Genomic DNA, 22,603 nt, shown 5'->3' on the forward strand with positions numbered 1-22,603 from the left:
TTTGATTGATAAGAAACTGAGACAGGAGATTTCATTTAATTTATTCACAACATTTTCAGATTTAATAAGTAGGTTTCAATAAATTTACTTTTACTTACAAAAATAAAGTTTTTTTTAATCGTAATTTTATAGGTTGAGAAAGACTAAAAAAAATATAGTTTTCGATAAACTACTTGATAAAAATATTTGCTTAAATTAGCATATTAGTTTACTATGAATTATATAAAATATTAATTGATAAAATTAGTTTTTTTGTTGCTAGCCTTTCAAAAAAAATGTTTGTAGAAAATATAAACTTAATACCCGTTTTATTTATATTGGGTATTCTTTTTATATTATATAAAATGATACTTTATCCTAAAATAAGACTGATGCAGCTTTAGAAAAAGTATGGTGAAAGTATTAAAGTGGTTCACCATTATGGAACAGGTTTACTAATGGAGTATAAAAAAGGATTTTAACAGCTAAATGATAGTATGGCTTTTATACGTAAAATGTCAAAAGAAAATTAAAGTAATGTTGAAGCATTTGCCTTTAATATTGGACCTAAAATTGGAATAAGCTTTGTTTATCCAGAACTTATAAAACAAGTTCACAAAAATCATGATGCATTCTAAAAGATTGATGTGAGTTAAGCTGTAGTTTATCTTTTTTCTAATTCACTTATCTATGCCACAGGTAAATAATGGTAGCGCTAAAGATAATTCTTAGGGAAATCATTCCATTTTGAAGAAATCAAAAATTATTTGCCTTGCATTAAAGATATTTGTATCAAAACTTCAAACTAAATAAGTGAGGATATTAGAATAAATCCTTAAAAAGAAATTTAAGTTGTCAAAATTTGTGAAAAAGTTACTTCTGAAGTAGTTTTTAGGGTGTTTTTTGGATCTACTTAAGAGAATATTCTAATAGAACGAGAGGATGGGTAGAAATTAAGTATCTCGGAAGAGCTTGTTTCAATCGTTATGGACTCTTTCCGAATTCTTCAATAAGATAAATTACTTTTGATCAAAAGTTTAATTTTAAAGAGATACAGTATGAAAATATTTCCTCTTAGAGAAGAGAAATCGCTACATAATCGCTTGATATAACTAAAGAAAGCTTGTGAAACAATAGTTTTATAGAGAAAGAAATAGCTCTAATTAGATCCTGCTTTGTATAAAAATAACTTTCTTGATCTTTACTTGAAAGAAATGATTCAAAATAGTAACACATAAATTACTATTGATGAAATCATAGCTAATTTTTGTGGTCTCTTTTTTGCGGGTACAGATACCACCGGAAATATGACAGGAGTAGCTTTGTATTACCTTTCTTTGAATCCTTAAATTTAGAAAGAAGCTAGAGAAGAGGTGATTTAAATTATTTCAAAGAAAAATTCAAACTTAGACTTAAAAGACCAATTTAATTATATAACTTTTGAAGATCTTTCTAGCATGAATCTCATAAATTCTATTTTAAAAGAATCTTTAAGGCTTATTCCTCCTGCTATTGGTGTTTTTCCAAGATATGCAAACAGAGATATTAAAATAGGTTAGTTTGAATTAAAGAAAGGAGACTTAGTGAACACTCACTTTATTTACAATTAGTCAAATCCTTCAATATTTTAAAATCCAGAACAGTTTGATCCTAAAAGATGGATGAATGGAAATGAGTAATTAATTAATTAATTAATCATTTAATTTTTTATTATTTATTTACAAAAATTTATTAAATATAGTTTGTAATTTGCGTTTAGCTTTACACCATTTTCATTAGGCCCAAGAAACTGTATAGGTTAACATTTGGCTATGATTGAAGGTAAATGCATGCTTGCTAACTTTTTACTTAAGTATGACATTTTACCAAACAAATCATAAAACATAGGATTAGAAATGAAAATTATTTACGGATTATCTCCTGATAATTTGGTTTATTTTAAATAGAGATGATTAATGAAGCTTTATCATTAATATAAACAAATATATAAAAATTATATTTCACTAAATGGTTATATAAAATCATAAACAAAACAAGTATTAAATTATATTTTTATAAATCATTTTATCTCTTTTAATTTTCAACTTTTTCAGAAAATTATTTTATATTCAAAATGTGTAAAATATTTATGAAAAAAATGTTTTTAGAGTAAAAAATGGCTTTTATATTGTTAAAATAATGCATGCATACAACAATTTAAGAGTTACTTTTTTTATTGTTTTGAGTAAGTCTATTTTTCTTTATACCATAAATCCTTGTATATTAACACCACGCCACTCCCGACATCTTTTTTTAGTTTCTTTAACCAAAAAATTGTGAGGAACATTATTTTGTAACAGGGGTCTTAAAAAAATTAAAAAATAATCTAAATAATATTCAAAAAATTGATAATAATTAATTTATTTGTATAAATATACCTTCTTAAATATTAATTTTTGTACAAATTATTTTAAATAGAAACTAATTTTATAAAAAAGTCTAATTTTTATTTAATATTTAAAATTTTATTTATTTCATAAAAATATTTAGATAAAAATCATTTTTTAGAAACTATTTGAATTGATATTCTTTATTTGCTTTTAATGAAATAAGAAATGAATTTTTAAACCTGTTGATATAAAATATAAATATTGGCTTATGAATAAATTTTGTTGTTTTTTTATTTTATTTATGACGGTTTTTTAAAAAGGAAATAAGAATACTTGTCTTATAGTTGTTTACACTTAAAATTAAGAAAAAGAATATATAAAGAAATTTCTATGAATTTTTTTGAGATACTTTAATTAAATCATAAATAGCGTCATAAACACTTATAATAAGAAATTTATGATTTGAATTAAACTAAGGTAGTCAGTTTTCCATCTTTCTAATCTTCTCAATATTTTTAAATTCAGATATACATTTTTATTGAAAATAAATTATTTTTAGGATTATTTAAAAAGATTTAAGCCTATTGTATCTTTTTAAATTTATTTTTTATGTAAAATTATGATTTTATTCAAGCATCAAAAATTAAAACCTATTAATAAGCCTTTAAAGTCTATTTATTGTACAATTTAGCTTTATACTTATTTTTTTGAAATTGATTTAAATAATAATATATAAATAGAAATATTTATTGTTGATTGATCTAAGATCAGTCACTTTAATAATAATTAAAAATCTTTCTTTTCTACTTTTTACAACAAATGCTTCTAATATTGATTTGATTATTCAAATAATTATAATAAATTTGTAATTTTTAAATAAAACCTGCAACATCTAACTATGTTGAAAATTCTTATTACTTTTTTAGGTTTATTCCTGTTTCTTTTGGTTTTTGTTGTCTACAAAGTTTTTATCTACCCATATTTGAGATTATCCACTTTCTCAAAGAAACATGGAAAAAAAGTTAAAGTCTACTTTAATTTTGGGGTAGGCCTTTTAAAAGAATACAAATAAAGCTTAATCTAATACAAAGATAGTTTAGCTTTTTTTCGTAATTTACACCAGAAGAGTTTGTAAGCTATCGCTTTTTGCTTTGGTACCAAAGTAGGATTGATTTTTGTAGATTCTAATTTAATTAAATAGGTACACTAAAATCATGAAGCTTTTATGAAGATTGATGCTTCTATGGCTATAATATATTTATTTGGTGACTCTTTAATCTATGCGAAAGGTAAGGAATGGTAGCGCTAAAGAAAATTTTTAGGAAAATCATTCCATTTTGAAGAAATTAAGAATTATCTACCTTCAATTAAAGAGACATCTATAAAAATATTTGGAGAAATCAAAGACCAGTTAAAATAATCAGATCAAATGGAAATATAAGTTGTTAAAACATGTGAATCAGTTACTTCTGAAGTAGTTTTTAGAGTTTTCTTTGGATAAACATCTTAAAATTTGAAAAATACAAAGGAAGATGGAAGCTAAATTTCAGTTGCTTAAGAACTTGTTTCAACTATTACTAATTCCTTTCAAATTCTATAGAATGATAAAATATCACTCATAAAATGAATTTTTTTCGAAAGAAACACTATTAAATATTTTCCTACTAAAAATGAGTAGAATTTGCAAAAGCGTTTGATTGAGATTAAGAAATAATGTATGTAAGTTGTTGAGAAACGAAGAATAGAGCTCATAGAAGTTATAAAATCTGCTAAAAATAACTTTTTGCATTAATATTTAAAAGAAATGATAGTAAATGAAAAATCAAAAATATCTAATGAAGAAATCATAGACAACTTCTTGGCCTTATTTTTTGCTGGCACTGACACTACAGGGAACATGACAAGAGTAGCTTTATATTACTTATCACTCTACCCAGATATTCAAAACAAAGCAAGAGAGGAAATCATCAAACTGGCATCATCTAGAATAAATTCAACTAACCCTGTTGATCTATTTAACTCATTAACTTTTGAAGATATTCAAAATCTTAATTTCTTGAATTCTATACTGAAGGAGTCTTTGCGGCTAATACCACCAGCAATTGAAGTTTTCCCAAGACTTGCCATTTAAGACATCCAAATTGGAGATATATGAAGTGAAAAAAGGAGATTTTATAAATACATACTTCATTTACAACTTTTCCAACCCAGAAATATATCCTGAACCAGATAATTTTGATCCTTCAAGATGGATGAAACAAATAGAGTATTTATTTAATATTCATAAATAATTAGTTAACATTAATGTATTTTTTTAATGAATAAAAAGTTAGTAGAATACATTTAATTTCACTCCCTTCTCATTAGGACCAAGAAATTGCATTGGATAGCATCTAGCCATGATTGAAGGAAAATCTATGCTAGCTTATATACTATTAAATTTTGAAAAATTTCCAAATAAAAACTAAGAAGTTGTAAAAGAGATGAAAATAATTTATGGATTTTAGAAAGACAACTTAGTTTATTTTAAAAATAGAAGTTAAAGAAAGAAAAGTGGAAATATTTAATTAACTTAGTAATTTTATATTTAAATAAAGAAATATTTGTTTTTGCTATGTTTGAAATTTTAATATGTCTTTTTCACTACAAAGAAATAAAAACCTTCAATACTTTAAAAATTTATAAAAGAAAAATAAAATAAATTTAAACATTAAAAATAAACTAGATTTTATTTTCAACATTCCAAATAAAAAGAAGTAGAAATAAATATGATTTTAATTATTTCAATTATAATTTTATAAATTAAAAAATAAAATATGCGAAAAAATATTTCATATAAATAAAAACAATTTAAATAAAAAAATTTTTTATCTTTAATTGAGTTATTATTTTTATCATTTAAGTTAAAATTTTTTATATTTTAGAAGTGACATTCTATTCATTTAAGATTTTTATCTAAATAGCAATTCTCTAGTGCTTATTTATAAAAATTATTTTTTAGTGGTTTACTAATTATTTGACTTCTAACTTTGAATTAACTTTACTCAAGCATTTTTGATTGCAAATACCATTTTTAGCTCTTAAAATTTGCTTCCATACCAATAACTTACTTTAAAGAGTTTTGAACTATTTTCCATAGATAATTTATTCTTAATAAATTTATCTATTTTTAGTAAGTAAGTTAATAAATGGAGTTTGGAATTAATTTGGAAATAATAACTTAGAATTTTTATAAGATATTTTAGTCATTTCTATCATAAGGAATTGGTCTTTATACTATTAATAAGAGTAAGATTGCTAGGAAACTCATATTTAAGGCAATCAAAATAATTTACAATAGTTTTTAAAATGATAGATTATCTGTAACTAATATCACTTATATTATGAATATACTTAATATAACTAATTTGCAAGATAGTTAATCAATATTATTTAACTACTATCTTTAATAAGGACTTACTTTTGTCAAAAATATCAGATAAATAAACATAAAAAATAATAAGGACTAAGCTTTTAGTAATGGTGAAACCCTAATTAAATTTAGAAATATAACAAGAGATGCTCTTGTTTGATTTCTAGTTAAATCCCAATAATAAGACTTTACTTTGTATTCCTATTGATAAAAAAATTTTATTAAAAAAAATGCTTTTGTTTTATTAAAAACTATTTACTTAGTACAAAAGACCATACTTCTTCAGATAAAGCAAGCTTTATAATATTTATCTATTTCTGTACAAAGTAATGTAAAATGATGCAGGGATTAAAATGAACCATATTAAAAGTAATGGACCTATTAAAAATAGTAATATTTCAATGTGTTTTTAAGTATAGCATTCATCCTGCATTTCAGCAATAATAAAGAGATTGCCTCCCATCTCTCTGCAAGATGAAGACTATATCAATACTTTAATTATGGAAGAACTAAAGAATAAGTATATTAATATGAAAGAAGAAATCTAAAATGAAAAGTTATCCATCTTAAAGATGTTTGTGAGGGCTTTTACTAACTGGATCAACAAATATATGGCAATTATTTAGAAATTGATAAATACAACTCTAATAGCATACAAAGGAATTTAGATATCGTAACTACTAAATATACAATCTAAATTATAAACTGTATGCTATACAGGATCACCACCTCCAAATTCAGCAACAGAGATAAATTATTAAGTCTATATACCTAAGTTATTTATTAATGCTATAAACTATAAATAGTTGATAAGAATTTTGATGTAAGAAGAAGCACTACTAATGTTTTCATTTTATAGTAAAATTATTTTAAGCTTTCTCAAATAAAACCACTCCATTTTTTTTTATGTTAATATCAACTATCTTTAAATTTAGAAGATTAAATAAGCACAAATTATTATCAAAAGCAAAAATAGAATGAGGATAGAGTAAATTGAATTCTGCTTAGAGCATTCTTAGCATTATATTCCGCCATTACTTCTTCCGTATTTTGATCCCCAAACAATTCCATAAGAATCACAAGATTCACAAATAGCTCCTACATGTCCTATTGAGCATCCAAACTTATTTGAAGGGTCTTCAGGGATACAAATTTATGGGTTAATACATTAGTAAATTTAGTCTGAATTTTAGTTCTTACTCCAATACCCATTTTATAACTGTATGATATTTGAATAACAATTTTTAGAACCTATAGGGCATTTGAGACACTGCAAATTTTCTAATTAATTTGGATCTTGCAAACAATAATTACCTATTTAAAAAAAGTTGGCTAGTTTAATTATTTGAAGCATATTTAAGAATATTTGGTAAAATTAGTGTTTTTTTATTTGAGTAAATTTTACAAAATATTATTTTTGAAAAGAAGCAATAATAATCAAAATAAATTAGTTAAAATAAAATTGTAGGTTATTTAATTCTTAAAATATTTTTTTAAAAGTAAATAAAAAATATTATTGTTAATCATTTTATTTTATTAAAAAAATTTACTAAATATTTTTGAATACTTTTTTATGTTTTATAGATTATTTGCAATTAAAAAAGTAATAAAGTATATTTGATCAGCAGTTATTGCAAAAAAGATTAAATAAATTTTTTAATTTCGTTTATCTCTTGAAATCATTACTAAGAAGTTAAAAGTTAATGGCTTTATTAAATAAAAATTTACCTTATTAGCAAGTATAACATATTTTATACTTCTACAAAGTTTGTAAAATTTCTCCTTACTAACACTTCCTAAAGTTAACATCAATAGTGATACTTAGCTCTTGATAGTCGAATTTAAAAGTTGTGGTATTTAAAATAGGGATAGGGTTAACTGTTTTAACTATAATAGAGGAGTTAGCATTAGGCTGATAGGAATAGGACACATTAAAAACAAAACCAAATTAATTAAAATTATAATTCTATCTGAGATCACCATAAAGCCCAACTTCTTAACTTTACAATTCAAGTAAATAGTTACCAAATTCCATTAAGATTTCTTAATTTATCTATTTTGTATTTTTAAAAAAACTAACTTCTCTCATTTCTTCATCAATTAATCTCATTATTATAGGTGAAGTCGTGCTACCACTTTATAAGTTTTCTAATTTAGCATTTTAGATCTTTAGATCATCTTGCATTTAATTTTTAACATCCAAATAAAATGGATATGAACCTATATTTTTTCCATATAATTATGCATAGTTTTTAATAAAAGAATTTTAATTTTAGATAAGTATCTTTTGGCTCACATTTGCTGTTTATAAAACATAAGGCTATATGCCTTAATATCTAAAAGCACCTCCTATTAGAGCAGAATTTTATTTGAAAATATTATCTGTCATGTTTTAAATATCACAGTTGTTCAACAATAATGCTCCACCTGAGCCTTATCTACAAGAATTTTAAAAGAAAGTATTTCCATGAAACTAAGAAAATATGCTACTGGAGCAATAAATAGCTCCCCCATTTCCTGTCTTTGATTCGTTTTACTAAAATGTGTTACCAATAATGACTATTTCTGATATTTAGTTTAAATATATAGCTCCTCCATCAAGATAAGATAGATTCGTGATAAAATTGTTATTTTTCATTATTAGCCTCGATATTTGTAACAAATAAAAAACACTTGCTATGTTATTTGTTTCTATATTTTTTGAATCAATATTTTAGATAACTATGTAAGGACTTTAGGATATATAAATAAAACTATTTTACTTAAGATCAACTTTTTAAATTTAGATTGTATCTAATAGCAAGCTTTACCTTACTTAAATTTAAATAAAGCCAGCTTCTGAATTTATGCTAGAGATAGATGTAAAATTAGAATTTGTTATTGTTAATTATTAAGCATTAAGTAACATTAGTTGATTCGTTGCAGAAATAGAGTGCTAATAGTTGTAGTAGGTTGATATTTTATTTTAAATATTAACTTCATTATCATTTTTTAAATCATGTAAGTTAATAAATCCTAGCATACTTGAATTTTTTATCTGAATATTTGAGAAATTCGAATTAAGTATTCCCTCACATTCTAAAATGAAATATTATTAGCCACTAATTGAGCTATTTTAAGAGTTTTCTAATTCAAAATCTGCGAAATAAAAATCATTAAAAAGTAATGTTTGATTTACATTAGAAAATTTCATTAAAGAAAGGGATGAGAGTGAGGTAATTTTAAGAACATTAAATTGGATTTTAATGAAATTAATTTATGGAGTTGCTTCAATTTAGAAAACAATACCTTATAAGTCGAAGTTTTAATTCATTATTATTTTGTTTTAAGATGAATTCATGCTTTTAATATTAATTGAAGTAACATTAGTTATTTTGAATATTTAAACATTTTAAAAAATATTCTCTATTAGGTTAGTATTATTTATTGTAAGTAAGTTTACTTATGAAATATTTATCATAGAGTTTTGCTTAAAGTTTGAATGAAAAATATTCTACTTGATGTTGAAATTATTTATTGTCAATTAGTTTATATTAACAAATTTAAGTAGATTCATTATATTATTAAATTGGCAATTAATAAAAGTAATATTCTGTATTACAACTATATCAATATATGAGAAGAGTATAATCTATTTGTCAATCTGTTGAATTTATTCGCCATTGATCACTAAATTTTAGATAAAAAGATGATTGATACTTTCAAATGATAGCTGGCTATTACCAAAATCTGATAATTCTATGTCATTTAAAAACAATCTTACTAGTTTTTTAAATGTTTGATTTCCAAACAAGAACTGAGTATTATTTAAGTTTTTAAATGAAATTTTTAGGTTTTATAGTTTCAGCTCTACGATATTTTAATCTGTACTATTTTGAGTATTTAGATAGATACTATTATTGTTTATAGCTTAAATGTTCAGTGAGTACTAGTTTGTCACAGAGCTAGAACTAACAAAAGGATACTTTATATCAGTTTATTCGTCATTATTTATGTACATACTATAAATAATGTTCTAAATTAAGAGCTATTTTAGAGATAATAAATTCAAATAATCACTTTATTTATTTTTAGTTATTAAATCGTTTTAGTCTGTTTGTATTTGTAACTATGCAGAGCAAATATTATTTGAAAAAGAACCAATATTTAGCTCAGTGGTGTATTTTATAGTACTTTCTATAGTTATAATCATCATGTCAACAATTAAATACTAAGAATTCTGGAGTTTTATTGATGATGATAAAACCTTATAATTGTATATTTATAAAGAGTCAATTAATTTAGGTTAAGAAAAAGGATTAGCATCAAAGAAACTAATTGAATTATCGAAATATAAAACAAAAGTATTATTAAATCCAGTGTGCTCGATATCTATTAGTGATTGAGTGCTGTTAAAATTTCTTATTATTTAGAATAATTTTAGGTCTTATCTTAAGTATATACTTACAGAGTTAAATGAAAGCATAAATATGAAAGAGCCTTCCATTTTTAATTTTATACCTGAAGATGGTAAATTCTATTTAATAGTTTGCATTTTTAGATCATATACATTAACTCCTTAAATTCTATCTGTATAGTAAATCCTTTGATAAAGAGGATCAAAGTAGATTTAAGATTATTGATTTTAGAAATCTAATTGAGAGATTTACAAAATATCTCCTGTCTAAATATTTATTAATTATATACATTAATTTGTTAATATTATGATGTTCAAAGTATTGTTTATTCTAATAAGCTTTTTAATACTATCATTTTATTCTAATTTAAATTAAAATTATTCAATTTTAATTTAAGTAGAAAGAGACTAGGAGTATTAAAATATTATCTTATTCCATAGGTTTGTGTTTTTTGTAGAACAGTATATTAAGTAGGAATCATCAATCATAATAAATTGGCCTATTCCTGTAGATATATATGTTAGTACAAAGAACTATGGATTAGTTTGATTCTTCTAAAGAGAATATAATGACTACTTTTAAGTTAAAAAAAGAACTTGGAAATCAGAGTCGCTGATAAAAGTAACTATTTAAGAATCAAGCAATTAAGAAAATATAGGAGTAATTCTAGAAGAAGTTATATTGTAGATTAATAGTTAATTAAATATTATTACATAAATTTAGGACCCATTTTTATTATAATAATTGAAGTAAAAGTGTGAAGGATTTAGTTGATTAAAGTATTTAACATCCTTTACTTCGCCATTGACTATATTTTTAAGGGTTGATTGACTATTTTCAAATAAAATATATTGGCTTTAATTAATCTATAATAGATTTGGTATTGTATTATAAGGTAACTATTAATTTTAATTAAACTCTAAGATAGAGTAATCAAAAACTTTTAAATTCAAATAGTCTGTTACAAATATTTAATTTTTATTAAAGCTGATATGAATATCAAATACTGGAAGCTAAAATTTGTATTTGCAAATAAAAATATTGTCATCGTAATCAAAAATATAAAAAATGTTGTTTGAGCTTGCAAAAATTTTTCTCTTTTAATGATCCCAAATCAATATTTTTTAGTAAGAATTTGAATCATTTTATACCTTATCTAACTATTTTAATATTTTATTAAGAAAAAAATATATAAAAATTGAATTTATTAAATAATTTTAGCGAAAATAAAGGATATTTATATAAAAGTAAAAAAAAAATAAATTAAAAAAATTACTTAAAATATATTAGCAATTTAATTTGTATCATAAGAAATAACTTCAATTTAGTTTTAATTATCAATTAGCATAACCAAATCAAGTATTTCATCCACAACTATTTGGCTTTATTAATTAAATTAATACTATAATTAGATAGTTTACATAACCACTTGAGTATATATGTTATATATTACGATAGAATTACTGTAAGAAGAAAATAGCATTACTTATATTTGATCAGAGAAAAAATAAAACTTTTAGTTAAAAAATAATATAAAACTGTTTGTACAATTTGAAATTTATTTATTTTACCTTAAACAGATTTTCATAAGTTTAAGTACTAAATGGTGGGAAAGATGTATCCAACAACTTATATGTATCTAAATTAAATATTTTAAAGCTTTAACTTTGATAATCTCCAATAATTATGTTGCTACCAAAGTCATTATAATATATAGAATAAGGTAAAAAGTTTGCTGAATATTTAACAAACTTATAAATTTATTCTTTTAAAGAATACACTCTTAAACTATATTAACTATAAAAGATGATCAACTATTTTTGTCTTTAAATAATAGTCCCATAAAACAAATGTTATGTAAACGGATAGTTGTTAGTGATGCAATTTATAGAAATATCCTTTATAAATGATTTATGAAAAAATATTTTAAATTTTTTATTTTAAAATTTATATTTACTTACCTTTAAGTTGAATATGCAATCTTACAAGGTATCTAGAAAAGCCATGTATCCTAATTCTATATCGTATGCAAGATTCATAAATAATTATTAAGACACGTAATGAAAAAGCTTTTTAATTTTTTTAATGTCAAATAAGTAAAGAAAGAAATTAAGTAAATGTTAAATAAATTTTTACAATTTCAAAATTAGATGAACTAATTAAAACAAGATGATATCCAACAACTATTACCATATAATTTTAATATGGATAATAAAATCCTTTGTTATCGTACATATGATAGTACCTGTAATTTTATGGAGTTAGATTAACAAGTTGTATGAAATCAATAGCAATTTATGCTATTATCTTTTGGTATTTTATCACACTTATTTAATTTGTATATATATTTAACTATATATCTAACTCATAAATATTAACAACATATTAGTATGGTGGTTATGTATTTTAAAAATCATTATTTTAATATTCATAACAAAATATTTATTCTACGTCTGCCATTTACTATAACCAGTTATTATTAGCAGATAGAGGAATTTAAATATCGTTAAATTGATATGTATTATAATTATAACTTTATGATACCTTATATTTAAAAAAAAAAATGTTTAGAATTAAAAATTAATTTTATATATTAATTTATTTTACCTACTACAATTAAATATTTGGATCATCTAAACTAATTATAAGAGAGACCTAGGTATTTATAAATATTATCTAATTTTATTTATGTAAAATAGTCTACATGTTCTACCCATAGTACCCGTTTTGGTATAGTATGAGCTAATTAGTATCTCCATCATAGTATACTAAAAAGTAAGTTTAGCTGAGAATAAATACTTTGTTACTATAACTAATGAAATATGCTATGTATTCACCAGTAGGTACTTCCTAGTTTTAAAATATATATATATATAACTTTTTAAATATTATTTTATATTGATATTACTTATAGGACCTTATTATTTTAGGTAGAGACAATTTAAACGGTATTATAAGGTTTTAAGCTAAAGATCTAATAGCTTAAATCAGGAGATAAATAATAAGAAATAATTTTTGTATATTTACTAAATAAATTTTTCTAATAATTGTTTAGAAGGCTTATACTTATTATTCCTCCAAAATAATCAGAATAATAAATAGTATCTTAGTTTAAATTGAAAAACCCTAATTAAACCGTACAAATATTATCAAATATTTTAGAGACATAAACAGGATTTTACTATTTTTTAAAAAATGTTTTTCTAATTAATTTGATTAAAATAAATATAATTAATTACATCTTTGTAAACATTGTAGATCAATATTTATTTGAGGAAAAAATCTTCCAAACGTAAGAAACAAATAATATCACCTGTTTTCTGTGAAACTTAAACATCTTTTACTATCTATCTTATTGAGAATTTGTAGTTGTATTAGTTGTTTATTTAGCTAAATTGAAAAATATGAAGTTGTCTTAATTCTGCATAAATGTCACTGATTTCTAAATTATTAATATAAACTATTAAAGTTTTTGTACTCTGAATATAGAAAGGTTAATTAAAGTAAGATATTTGGGTAGGTGTAATATCTATATCACTAAACTAGTTTTCTAAAAGTATTTCAAAAGTATATAAATTCAATTCTCTAACTGTCAATACACCATTTCTTATTCCAGTAAGTATTAATTTTTCTTCTTCTTATATAGCTATAAAATTGTATAACATAAAACCTTGAACATCTTTTTTGTCAGGATAATAAAAATCATCCCAAAAATAAAATTATTTAGCAATCTATCTTGATTCTAAATCATATTAGTAAGCAATACCATGGCCTTTTAGTTCTAATATTTAATTATTTGTAGCAGTATTTAAAAAATTAACTGTTGGCAAATAAAATTAGAATTAAGCATAAGATTAAGAATGTTATTCAGATGAGAAATACATTTAACTAGAATTTACAGAAGTTAATTCGCTTTAAGTGAGCTCTTAAATTTACATATCTTATATTATTTTAGTTAACAAATATATTTTATCATTATTTTGAAAAATTTCTAAAGAAGTTAGTGAGCAAACTAAAGGTTAAGATAATTTAACAGTATAAGAAAGAGTAAAACTATTTGAGTTAAGGTTGAAAATGTAAAGCAGATCTTGCTTCTGAGAGAAATAGATATCTTTAGTCTTCCAAAAGCAGTCAGAATCAAAGAAAGTAGGTGGTAAAGTTCTTGTAATTTCTGTAACTTATTTATTTAAGCTAATTTAGAATACTTAAGTGGCTGTTTAATTTTGACCACCAATTAGAGTCAAAGTCTATATATTTAGATATAAATATTTTATTTTAATATTAATAAAATAGTATTTATTACTTTATTAGATCTCATTATTGAATATAGAATAGTCTGTGGAGTGATAGATTTGATTAGTATAGGAGCTTGACCAAATATTATTAAGTAAAAATCTATTTTATTATTTTAGTAGAACACCCACATATTTTGCGTATCTAAATTTTCAATTTAAAGTGTGTTCTACGATGAATACTATAAAAGTATATTCTTGTTAAATGATTAATCATAATAAAAAATTGTATTTGTTTTGTTGATAGCAAGGATAAATTGATCATTTTTTTACTAATAATTTTAAACGCTCAGTATTTAATTTAACATATCTGATGAATTATCAACAATAGAAAATTAATCAGATTTGAAGTTATATTAGACTATAAAACCTGTTTATGTCAAAAAAGTCATTTTCATTCCATCTAAGTAATACACATTATTTATTTATTAATTAAATGTAATATTTTATGATAAAAGTAAACCACTAGAGATATAAAAATTGAAGACTTAGGTATCCATATTCATACAAGATAATATTTTATTTTGAGTTGATTATTCTACTAGCTGCACACAATTTGCGATCTGTTATTAAATTTTGAAGTTTAAATAGGAAAAAACATAAATAATTTATTTACAGATGTTAATTATGGAAAATTATAATAAGCTAAAGTTACAAGCTAAGGAATTGATTTCACAATAACTTTACCATATTCATCAATCTAAAGCATAGTGCTATTATCTATTTTTTAAAATTAAAAAAAATATCAAATACTTCTTTTTTATAAAAAACAAGTAATTTAATAAAGCGCTTCAAAGATTACTATTCTTGCGGTAGCGCTACCACAAGAATTTTAATCCTGGAAGCGCTATAAATGAGTTGCCATTTTTTGATAAAAAAAGTAAAATATTTAAATGATTGTTTATACAATTTTATAAAATATTTTAAATTTTAATTATTTATTAAATGAGCTTTTAATTACTTTTACTTAAAGAAATAATGATAAAATTCAGCATTTTAAAAATCTACTTTTTATTTAAACTTATTGAATTTAAAAATAATCATTTAATTTAGAACTTTATTACCATGATAACTCTTTGTAAAATTTAATAATGCAATTCGCAATAAAATATTAAATAAGCAAACTTTAGTTTAAAATATAGTAAGCTATAAAGTAAAAATAGAATTGGAAATTCATTACAAATTGAGCGATTTAAACTTTGAATTATATCCAAATTCCTCTTTTGCATTTAAGACAATGCTTTTTTTGTATGTTAATAAGAGTTTTCCGTTATTTTTTAGTAAATATTTTAATAAGTTTTTTTATAAATATTCGATCATTTAAAAATGGAGTATATTTAAAAAAAATCACTTAAAATTATGAATACTTTCATGATAATAAGTTTTTTAATAGATTATTACCTTAAAAATTATTTTAAAATAATAATGTTTTATAAAATTATTTGTAAATTATATTGATAAAATTTAAATAAATTCAATAAGTATAATTAAATTATATTTTATGAATTTGATCATTATTTATGAATATCAATGATACTACAAATTTAGAAAAAAGAAAATATAATGAAATTTAATCAATTCATTTAAATTTATTTTGTTATCATGAACTGATTTTTTTTGGAAAAAGCAGTAAAATTAGTGTTTTTTTGTAGATCTTTTTTACAAAATAACTTTTTCCTTACATCTAAACGCCAATTAATTAAAATATTGAATGATATTAAATTAAATAAAATAACAAAAAACATAAATTAGCCTAATTATAGTTTTTACCTTCACTGATGGATGTACTATAGAACTATATTTAACCAACTGCTTACGATTCAGGTATATAAGATAAGAATGGGCAGATTTATAGTTAAATGCATGTGTTAGAAGACGGATCTAAGGAATAACTATTAGATTAAATGCTGCATTCATATACGCACTCTCCATCAAGTAAATATTAGCTATCTTCACAATTCGCAATGCATCCTTACTGGAATAAAAAAAATGCAATGGTTTTTTTAAAAAATAGTGATTAAGTTACTTTATTCTATGGGTCCAAAGAGTATCCAGGTTAGCATTAATAGCATTCAGTAGATGAGCAGCTTAAGCAAAATTTAGAAGCACAAGAAATGCATTCCATGTTAAAGTTTTCGTATGTTCCACTAGGACAAGATTAGACACAATTATAGCTATTCTGATCAAAATAAAATGGGTATTTACATCCAAGGCACTCAAAGTTTTTATCGCTAGAGCAATCTTAGCATGCCTAGTTACATTAACTAACACCATCTTTTTGACCAAAAGAAAGGAAAGTTATATTCAGCATTAAATGGATAATTATCAAAGTCTTCTACTTCATCATCTTTTAAATATTTTTTTGTATTATTGCTTATAATTTTTAGTTTTTTATCAATATTCTTGCAAATACACTTTTCTAAAATAAAGAAATCGCTTTTAAATACAATGAGAAAAATCAAGAACTTTTGAAATTATAATAATAAGATCACTATTTTATTTGTAAATTTAAAAGATAAAGACTCTCTATTCTAAATGTTAATGAATAATAGGAACTCTTCCTCATTTAAAATTAAAAAACTAATAATTATCATCTTATCATCATAAAAATCATCACCCAATAATCCCAACCACACCATCCCATCACCATACATTCAATTTCGAAGTTGTTTGTGCTTCTGGCGAGCATGAAAAACGTGTTTGTGTGTTTGTGAACACAGTGAGCACAATAGCAGAAGGCCTACAATCTATTCAAAAAAATAATAATAAAAAAACAAATATACCACAACTATTAAAATAAAATAACTAAATTCCAAACTAGAAAATTAAAACAATCAAATTAGATTAATATCACTGTTTTTTTTAAAAAGTGATTTTTTCTTACCTGAAATAATTAGGATTTAGAGTAATTAGAATTCAAATGTTATCAAAGATAATATAAAATTTAAAGTTTTTTTCTTCAAAAAATATATGAAAATTAAATAATATATAATAACAAAAATTATGTTATAAAAATTCGATATCTTATGCAAACAAAGCAAAAAATACTTTACATATTATTTATTTACTTTATTTTAAGCACAAAAATTTAATGAAAATTACGAAATATGTATCCAAAATAATACCTTTAATGTATAGACATGGAGAGTATTTTGGATTTTTAAATTTTTTTTCTCATTTTTTAAATTTCATTCGTTGGCTATTTAATAAATAAACAGATTGAAAATCTAATTAACCTTTATCTTTTCTTATAAAAAATTCAAAAAAATAGGTAGTTTCAAAGAACACTAAATGTGCTTAAATAAACCTTAATTTACTTAAATTATTTTTATTGTATTTTCATTGAAGAAAAACCATAGATTAAATATAAATTTTTAATAGATGTGATTATAAGTTTCTATAATAAATCTTATGTGAAATATTATTATTAAATACAATAGAATATAGTCATTAATAAAATAATATTATTATAAATTAATATATCAAAATAGTGTAAAAAAAAAAAATAAATTAATTTTATAATTATTTTTAATTTTTATTCAAATTTTAATAGGTAAAATATTATTAATAAATACTATTTTAAATGATGTATTAAAGGTTAAATCTTTAGAAATTATTTTATTAAAATGGAAATATTAAAAATTATTGATTTTAAAAAATAAATGAAAATTTAAATTTTATATTCATTCATTAATACTTGCTCATTTCGAACATTATTTGAAGGTGAAATAAAAAACTATAATTTCCAAAATTAAACAATTATAACAATTTTTTTTATCTTTTTTAGTGAATCTGTAATGTTAATATTTTTTCCCTTGTTTTAGGTACTTGAAATACCTTTGTCATAAATGGCCTCTTTAGTATATTTCGTTAGGTATATTTAATATATAGAGAAATAGGGGGTCTAGCGCACTTGTGATTATTTTTATAAAAATTTTTTTTTTTATTTTTTAAATCTAAAAAACTATTTGAAGAATTTCATAGAGAGTGAGGACAAAAAGTCCTGGACCCTACTTCTCTTACATATTCAAACTGAACAAATACATTCAAATATTTACAAATTAATTAATTTTATGGAGTTATATTTAATTTAAAAATCAGAAGAGCGAATCGAAATCAGCTAAGAAGAAAGCTGATAAGTCCAATATGATCCATTAATAGCTTGGATGCAAGAAGTATATCGCTTAGCATAAGTAGAAACTTCAGTATTATTCTTAGTAGTTGGATCTATAATAAAAGTAGTAAAACAAGCATTAGCACAATTTAAATAGGAATTGAAGCTACCATTATTAGATGTGCAAAAGATACAATTCGAGTAAGCAACTGCAGCATAAATTTAAGTAGTATATATACAATTGGGAGTCTTCATAGCTGAAATACAATTTAATGAAGTTTAAAGAGCAGAAAAGTTAATCCAAGAGGGAGTTTCAACGCATTGGATAGCTTTCAAAGCAATAATTGCTAATAAGCGAGGGCTTTCATATTACTTTTTTATTTAATTTATAATTTTTAGAAATCTTCAATAGATTTAAAATAAGTAGGTTTTAAATTTTGAATTAGTGATAGATTAGCAGCAAAAGAGATTTGAAATCAATAATTACTTTAATAAAATGGGTATATTTAAAAGTCTCTCAACTTAATTCAAGGTATTTTGAAAGATAAGTAAGTAAGAAATAATTTTAACAATTTAGAAGAGAAATTGTAAGGAAGGAGGAAAAATATTTACATTAAAATAAAAAGAAACTGGAAATCATTGTTTATTTTTTGAACGTTTTACAGTTATAGATAAAATTAATGTCTTTCATATTTACATAGTAACTGCTTTCAATTAGAAAATTTAACAAAAGAAAGATAAAATAAAAATTTTTATCAAAATTTGAACTTATAAGTTTAAACCTTTAAAGAAATTCTTTTGTCTCTATTAATTTGAAAATTATTTAAATAGATTAATAATAAATAACTTTTGCTGAAAAATCTGCCAATGGATCGTAGAAAATACAAAATTTGTTATTGATAAAGTGTTAATATTTAGAAAAATATTTTAATTAATAAAAACCTTGATCTCAATTGTAATCAGGTAACTTATTAAATTACTTGACTACCCTCAAATAATATATCTATTAATAGATTCAAGAATATATATTTACCTTGTATATCTTAATGTTACAAATTATAGAGGAAAAAACTGGGAGGATATAAGTATTTTTAGTTAGTATTTTTTAAAAAAAAGTGATTTTTTTCTTAGCTTAATTAATGAGGATTTAGAGTTATTAGAATTCAAAAGATATCAAAGATAATATTGAAATTAGCTAAATTTAAATATTTTTTCTTCTAAAGACAATAAGAATGAAATAATATAAATTTACAAAAATAATACTTTATATTTTATGTAAAAAAAGCAAAAAATAGTTTAAAATTAATTTATTTACTTTATTTTAAGCACAATAATTTAAAGCAAATTAAGAGATATGCCTCAAAAATAATACCTTTAATAAAGAGGCTTGGAGAGTATTTTGGTTTTTATTTATATTAGTAAATAATCAGAAATTTTGTTGTTAAAGTTATCAAATTTTATATTAAATAAATTATTTCATTATTACCTAAAATTATTATATTTATTTACTGAATTTTTCAAAAAAGACATTTTCTCGCATTTTATAAATTTCATTTTCGCAGGCTAATTTATCAATAATTGATTGAAAATCTAGTTAGCCAGCCTTCTATTTTCCTCATAAAAAATTTAAAAAACATCTAGTATATTTTCATTTAAGAAAAAACATAGATTAAATTACAAAAATTTAAAAACTGGAGTGAATTTTTTTAATTTCGCTTAAAACTTATGAGTTTCTTCATGATAGAACATTTTTACATATAATCATATGTAAATTATATTAATATAATTAAAAAAATTCAATGAATATAGTTAAATTCAATATTATGAATTTGATCTTTACCTATGATTATTTTAAAAATTTAGAAAAAAATAAAATATGATGCTTATTTTAAAAGAAAAAACATTCACTCTATATTTTTTGTTGTTGATCTTGTACTGAAATTTTTTTCCTGTTTCTTTTATGAAAACAAATTTATTAACATTTTTCATTACAATTCGATTTTATCTTAATTCATTTAATTAAATTATTGATGGTTTATTTAAAATGATAAAAGCAACAAAAAACATAAATTATATGCCTAAATTATGGCTTTTATCTTCACTAATTAATGTGCTAAAGAATGATATTTTACCAACCGCATATGACGTAGAAATATAATATAATAAAGGGCACATTTATAGCTAAATGGCTGTGTTAGAAGTTGTATCTAAAAAATAACTATTAGTTTAAATACTGGATTCATATAAGCTCTCTACATCAAGTAAATAATATCCATCATAACATTCGAATCCTTATTGGAGTAAAAAAAATGCAATGATATTTTTAAAAATTAAATGAATAAGTTACTTTTTCCAGTGGGTTCTCTGAGTATCAAGGTTAGCATTAATAAATAGAATTCAGTAATAAGTAGCTTGAGCAATATTTATAAGCGCAAGAAATGCATTTTATGTTTTAGTTTTCATATTTTCTACAAGGACAAAATTAAATGCTATTTTGATCAAAATAAAATGGGTATTTAATTCCAATATACTCAAAAATTATATCGTTATAGCAATCTTAACAGACAGAGTTTAATCAGCAAACACCATATATTTGATCAAAAAAAGGAAAGTTATATTCTGTATCAAATCTATTATTATCAAAGTCTTCAATTCATTAACTTTTAAATATTATTTGATGTATTAGTTGCTTGTTAGCAACATTCTTAATAATTAAATTTTTCCAAAGTAAAAATATCAACTTTAAATACAATGAGAAAAATCAATACCTTTTGGATTTATTATTATCACTTTTTTATTTTACTGATTACATATTTTAAAAATATAGATGCTCTAATCTAAATGTTTATGAATAAGTTTTCAAAAATTTTTGAGATGAAAAGAAATAATAAATATTTACATAAATTATTTTATAAAAAATTCTAAATTTGTAAGTTATATTGAAAAAATTAAAATAAATTCAATAAATATAATTAAAATCTATATTGTGAATTCGATCTTTATCTATGAATTTGATGCTATTAATTTAGAAAAAAATAAAATATAATTCTCTTTAATCTTTTCATTTAAATTTATTTTGCTAATTCACTGATTTAAAAGAAAAGCATTTTTACTCTTTTGTTTTTTTGTTGATCTTTTTTAATAAAAATTTTTTTTCCTCTTTCTTTTAAGAAAAAAATTTTATTGACATTATTAATTTCATTTTGATTATATCTTAATTCATTTAAGTATATTATTGAATGGTTATTTAAATTAAAAAAGCAACAAAAAACATAAATTATATGTCTGTTTCTATCTTGACTGATGGATGAGCTAAAGAATGATATTTGACCAACCACTTAAGTTGCAGGAATATAAGATAATAAAGAGCTGATTTATATATAAATTCATGTTAGAATATGGTAAAAAATAACTATTAGATTACATGCTGGATTCATATACGCTTTCTCCATTTTGTAAATATTAACCATCTTAGCAATTCGTGTGCATCCTTACTTGAGTAAAAAAAATGTAATAATGTTAAGAAAACTAAATGATTAAGTTACTTTATCCTATGGGTTCACTTAGTATCGAGGTTAGCATTAATAGCATTTAGTAGTTGAGAAGCTTGAAAAAAATTTATAAGCGCAAGAAAGGTATTATTTTAGTTTTCATATCTTCTACAAGGACAAAATTAAATGCAATTATATTTATTCTGATCAAAATAAAATGGGTATTTGCATCCAAGGAATACAAATCTTTTATTGTTAGAGGAATCTTAACAGACATGGTTACATTAAGAAACATCATACTCTTGTCCAAAACAAAGAAACAAAGGAAAGTTATATTTAATATTAAATGAATAATTATCAAAATCATAAATTTCATTAACTATTAAATATTATTTAGTGTATTTGTTTGTAATTTTTAGTTTGTTATCAACATTCTTAATAAATAAGCTTTTACAAAATAAAGAAATCAATTTTAAATGCAATCAGAAAAATCAACAGCTTTTGAAATTATTGTTATCAATTTTTTATTTTACTGTTAACATATTTTAA

The 22,603-nt window shown here is 22.0% G+C and overlaps 9 protein-coding genes across 9 annotated transcripts; 6 read left to right on the plus strand and 3 right to left on the minus strand. All coding sequences in view use genetic code 6, as the record gives it.

The window, feature by feature from the left end:
* Positions 1–344: 344 nt before the first annotated feature.
* On the plus strand, positions 345–1,931 carry TTHERM_00198230 (cytochrome P450 family monooxygenase; the record flags this gene model as incomplete). Its single annotated transcript, XM_001007004.2, has 2 exons — positions 345–1,654; positions 1,721–1,931. 2 exons carry the CDS (start codon positions 345–347, stop codon positions 1,929–1,931), a joined length of 1,521 nt encoding a protein of 506 aa, XP_001007004.2.
* Positions 1,932–3,246: 1,315 nt separating this feature from the next.
* On the plus strand, positions 3,247–3,975 carry TTHERM_00198240 (cytochrome P450 family monooxygenase; the record flags this gene model as incomplete). The annotated part of the gene is made up of 1 exon (XM_001007005.2): positions 3,247–3,975. One exon carries the CDS (start codon positions 3,247–3,249, stop codon positions 3,973–3,975), a length of 729 nt encoding a protein of 242 aa, XP_001007005.2.
* A 90-nt stretch (positions 3,976–4,065) lies between these two features.
* TTHERM_00198250 (cytochrome P450 family monooxygenase) lies at positions 4,066–4,503 on the plus strand (the record flags this gene model as incomplete). Its single annotated transcript, XM_001007006.2, has 1 exon — positions 4,066–4,503. One exon carries the CDS (start codon positions 4,066–4,068, stop codon positions 4,501–4,503), a length of 438 nt encoding a protein of 145 aa, XP_001007006.2.
* Positions 4,504–4,600: 97 nt separating this feature from the next.
* Positions 4,601–5,278, plus strand: TTHERM_000198259 (cytochrome P450 family monooxygenase; the record flags this gene model as incomplete). The annotated part of the gene is made up of 2 exons (XM_012795344.1): positions 4,601–4,614; positions 4,678–5,278. The coding sequence occupies 2 exons, from the start codon at positions 4,601–4,603 to the stop codon at positions 5,276–5,278; spliced, it is 615 nt and encodes a 204-aa protein (XP_012650798.1).
* Positions 5,279–6,675: 1,397 nt separating this feature from the next.
* Positions 6,676–8,398, minus strand: TTHERM_00198260 (transmembrane protein, putative; the record flags this gene model as incomplete). The annotated part of the gene is made up of 3 exons (XM_001007007.2): positions 6,676–6,683; positions 6,799–7,074; positions 7,489–8,398. The coding sequence occupies 3 exons, from the start codon at positions 8,396–8,398 to the stop codon at positions 6,676–6,678; spliced, it is 1,194 nt and encodes a 397-aa protein (XP_001007007.2).
* A 3,255-nt stretch (positions 8,399–11,653) lies between these two features.
* TTHERM_00198270 (furin-like repeat protein) lies at positions 11,654–16,796 on the minus strand (the record flags this gene model as incomplete). The annotated part of the gene is made up of 10 exons (XM_001007008.2): positions 11,654–12,055; positions 12,119–12,226; positions 12,294–12,701; positions 12,765–13,007; positions 13,066–13,131; positions 13,397–14,404; positions 14,461–15,012; positions 15,066–15,169; positions 16,220–16,424; positions 16,476–16,796. 10 exons carry the CDS (start codon positions 16,794–16,796, stop codon positions 11,654–11,656), a joined length of 3,417 nt encoding a protein of 1,138 aa, XP_001007008.2.
* A 1,819-nt stretch (positions 16,797–18,615) lies between these two features.
* TTHERM_00198280 (hypothetical protein) lies at positions 18,616–19,104 on the plus strand (the record flags this gene model as incomplete). The annotated part of the gene is made up of 1 exon (XM_001007009.1): positions 18,616–19,104. One exon carries the CDS (start codon positions 18,616–18,618, stop codon positions 19,102–19,104), a length of 489 nt encoding a protein of 162 aa, XP_001007009.1.
* A 1,419-nt stretch (positions 19,105–20,523) lies between these two features.
* On the plus strand, positions 20,524–21,061 carry TTHERM_000198298 (transmembrane protein, putative; the record flags this gene model as incomplete). The annotated part of the gene is made up of 2 exons (XM_012795345.1): positions 20,524–20,824; positions 20,907–21,061. The coding sequence occupies 2 exons, from the start codon at positions 20,524–20,526 to the stop codon at positions 21,059–21,061; spliced, it is 456 nt and encodes a 151-aa protein (XP_012650799.1).
* Positions 21,062–21,624: 563 nt separating this feature from the next.
* TTHERM_000198299 (transmembrane protein, putative) lies at positions 21,625–22,487 on the minus strand (the record flags this gene model as incomplete). Its single annotated transcript, XM_012795346.1, has 3 exons — positions 21,625–21,932; positions 21,988–22,053; positions 22,109–22,487. 3 exons carry the CDS (start codon positions 22,485–22,487, stop codon positions 21,625–21,627), a joined length of 753 nt encoding a protein of 250 aa, XP_012650800.1.
* Between the last annotated feature and the right edge of the window lie 116 nt (positions 22,488–22,603).

The sequence above is a fragment of the Tetrahymena thermophila genome, assembly GCF_000189635.1.
Source record: "Tetrahymena thermophila SB210 genomic scaffold scf_8254815, whole genome shotgun sequence".
Classification (NCBI taxonomy): domain Eukaryota; phylum Ciliophora; class Oligohymenophorea; order Hymenostomatida; family Tetrahymenidae; genus Tetrahymena; species Tetrahymena thermophila.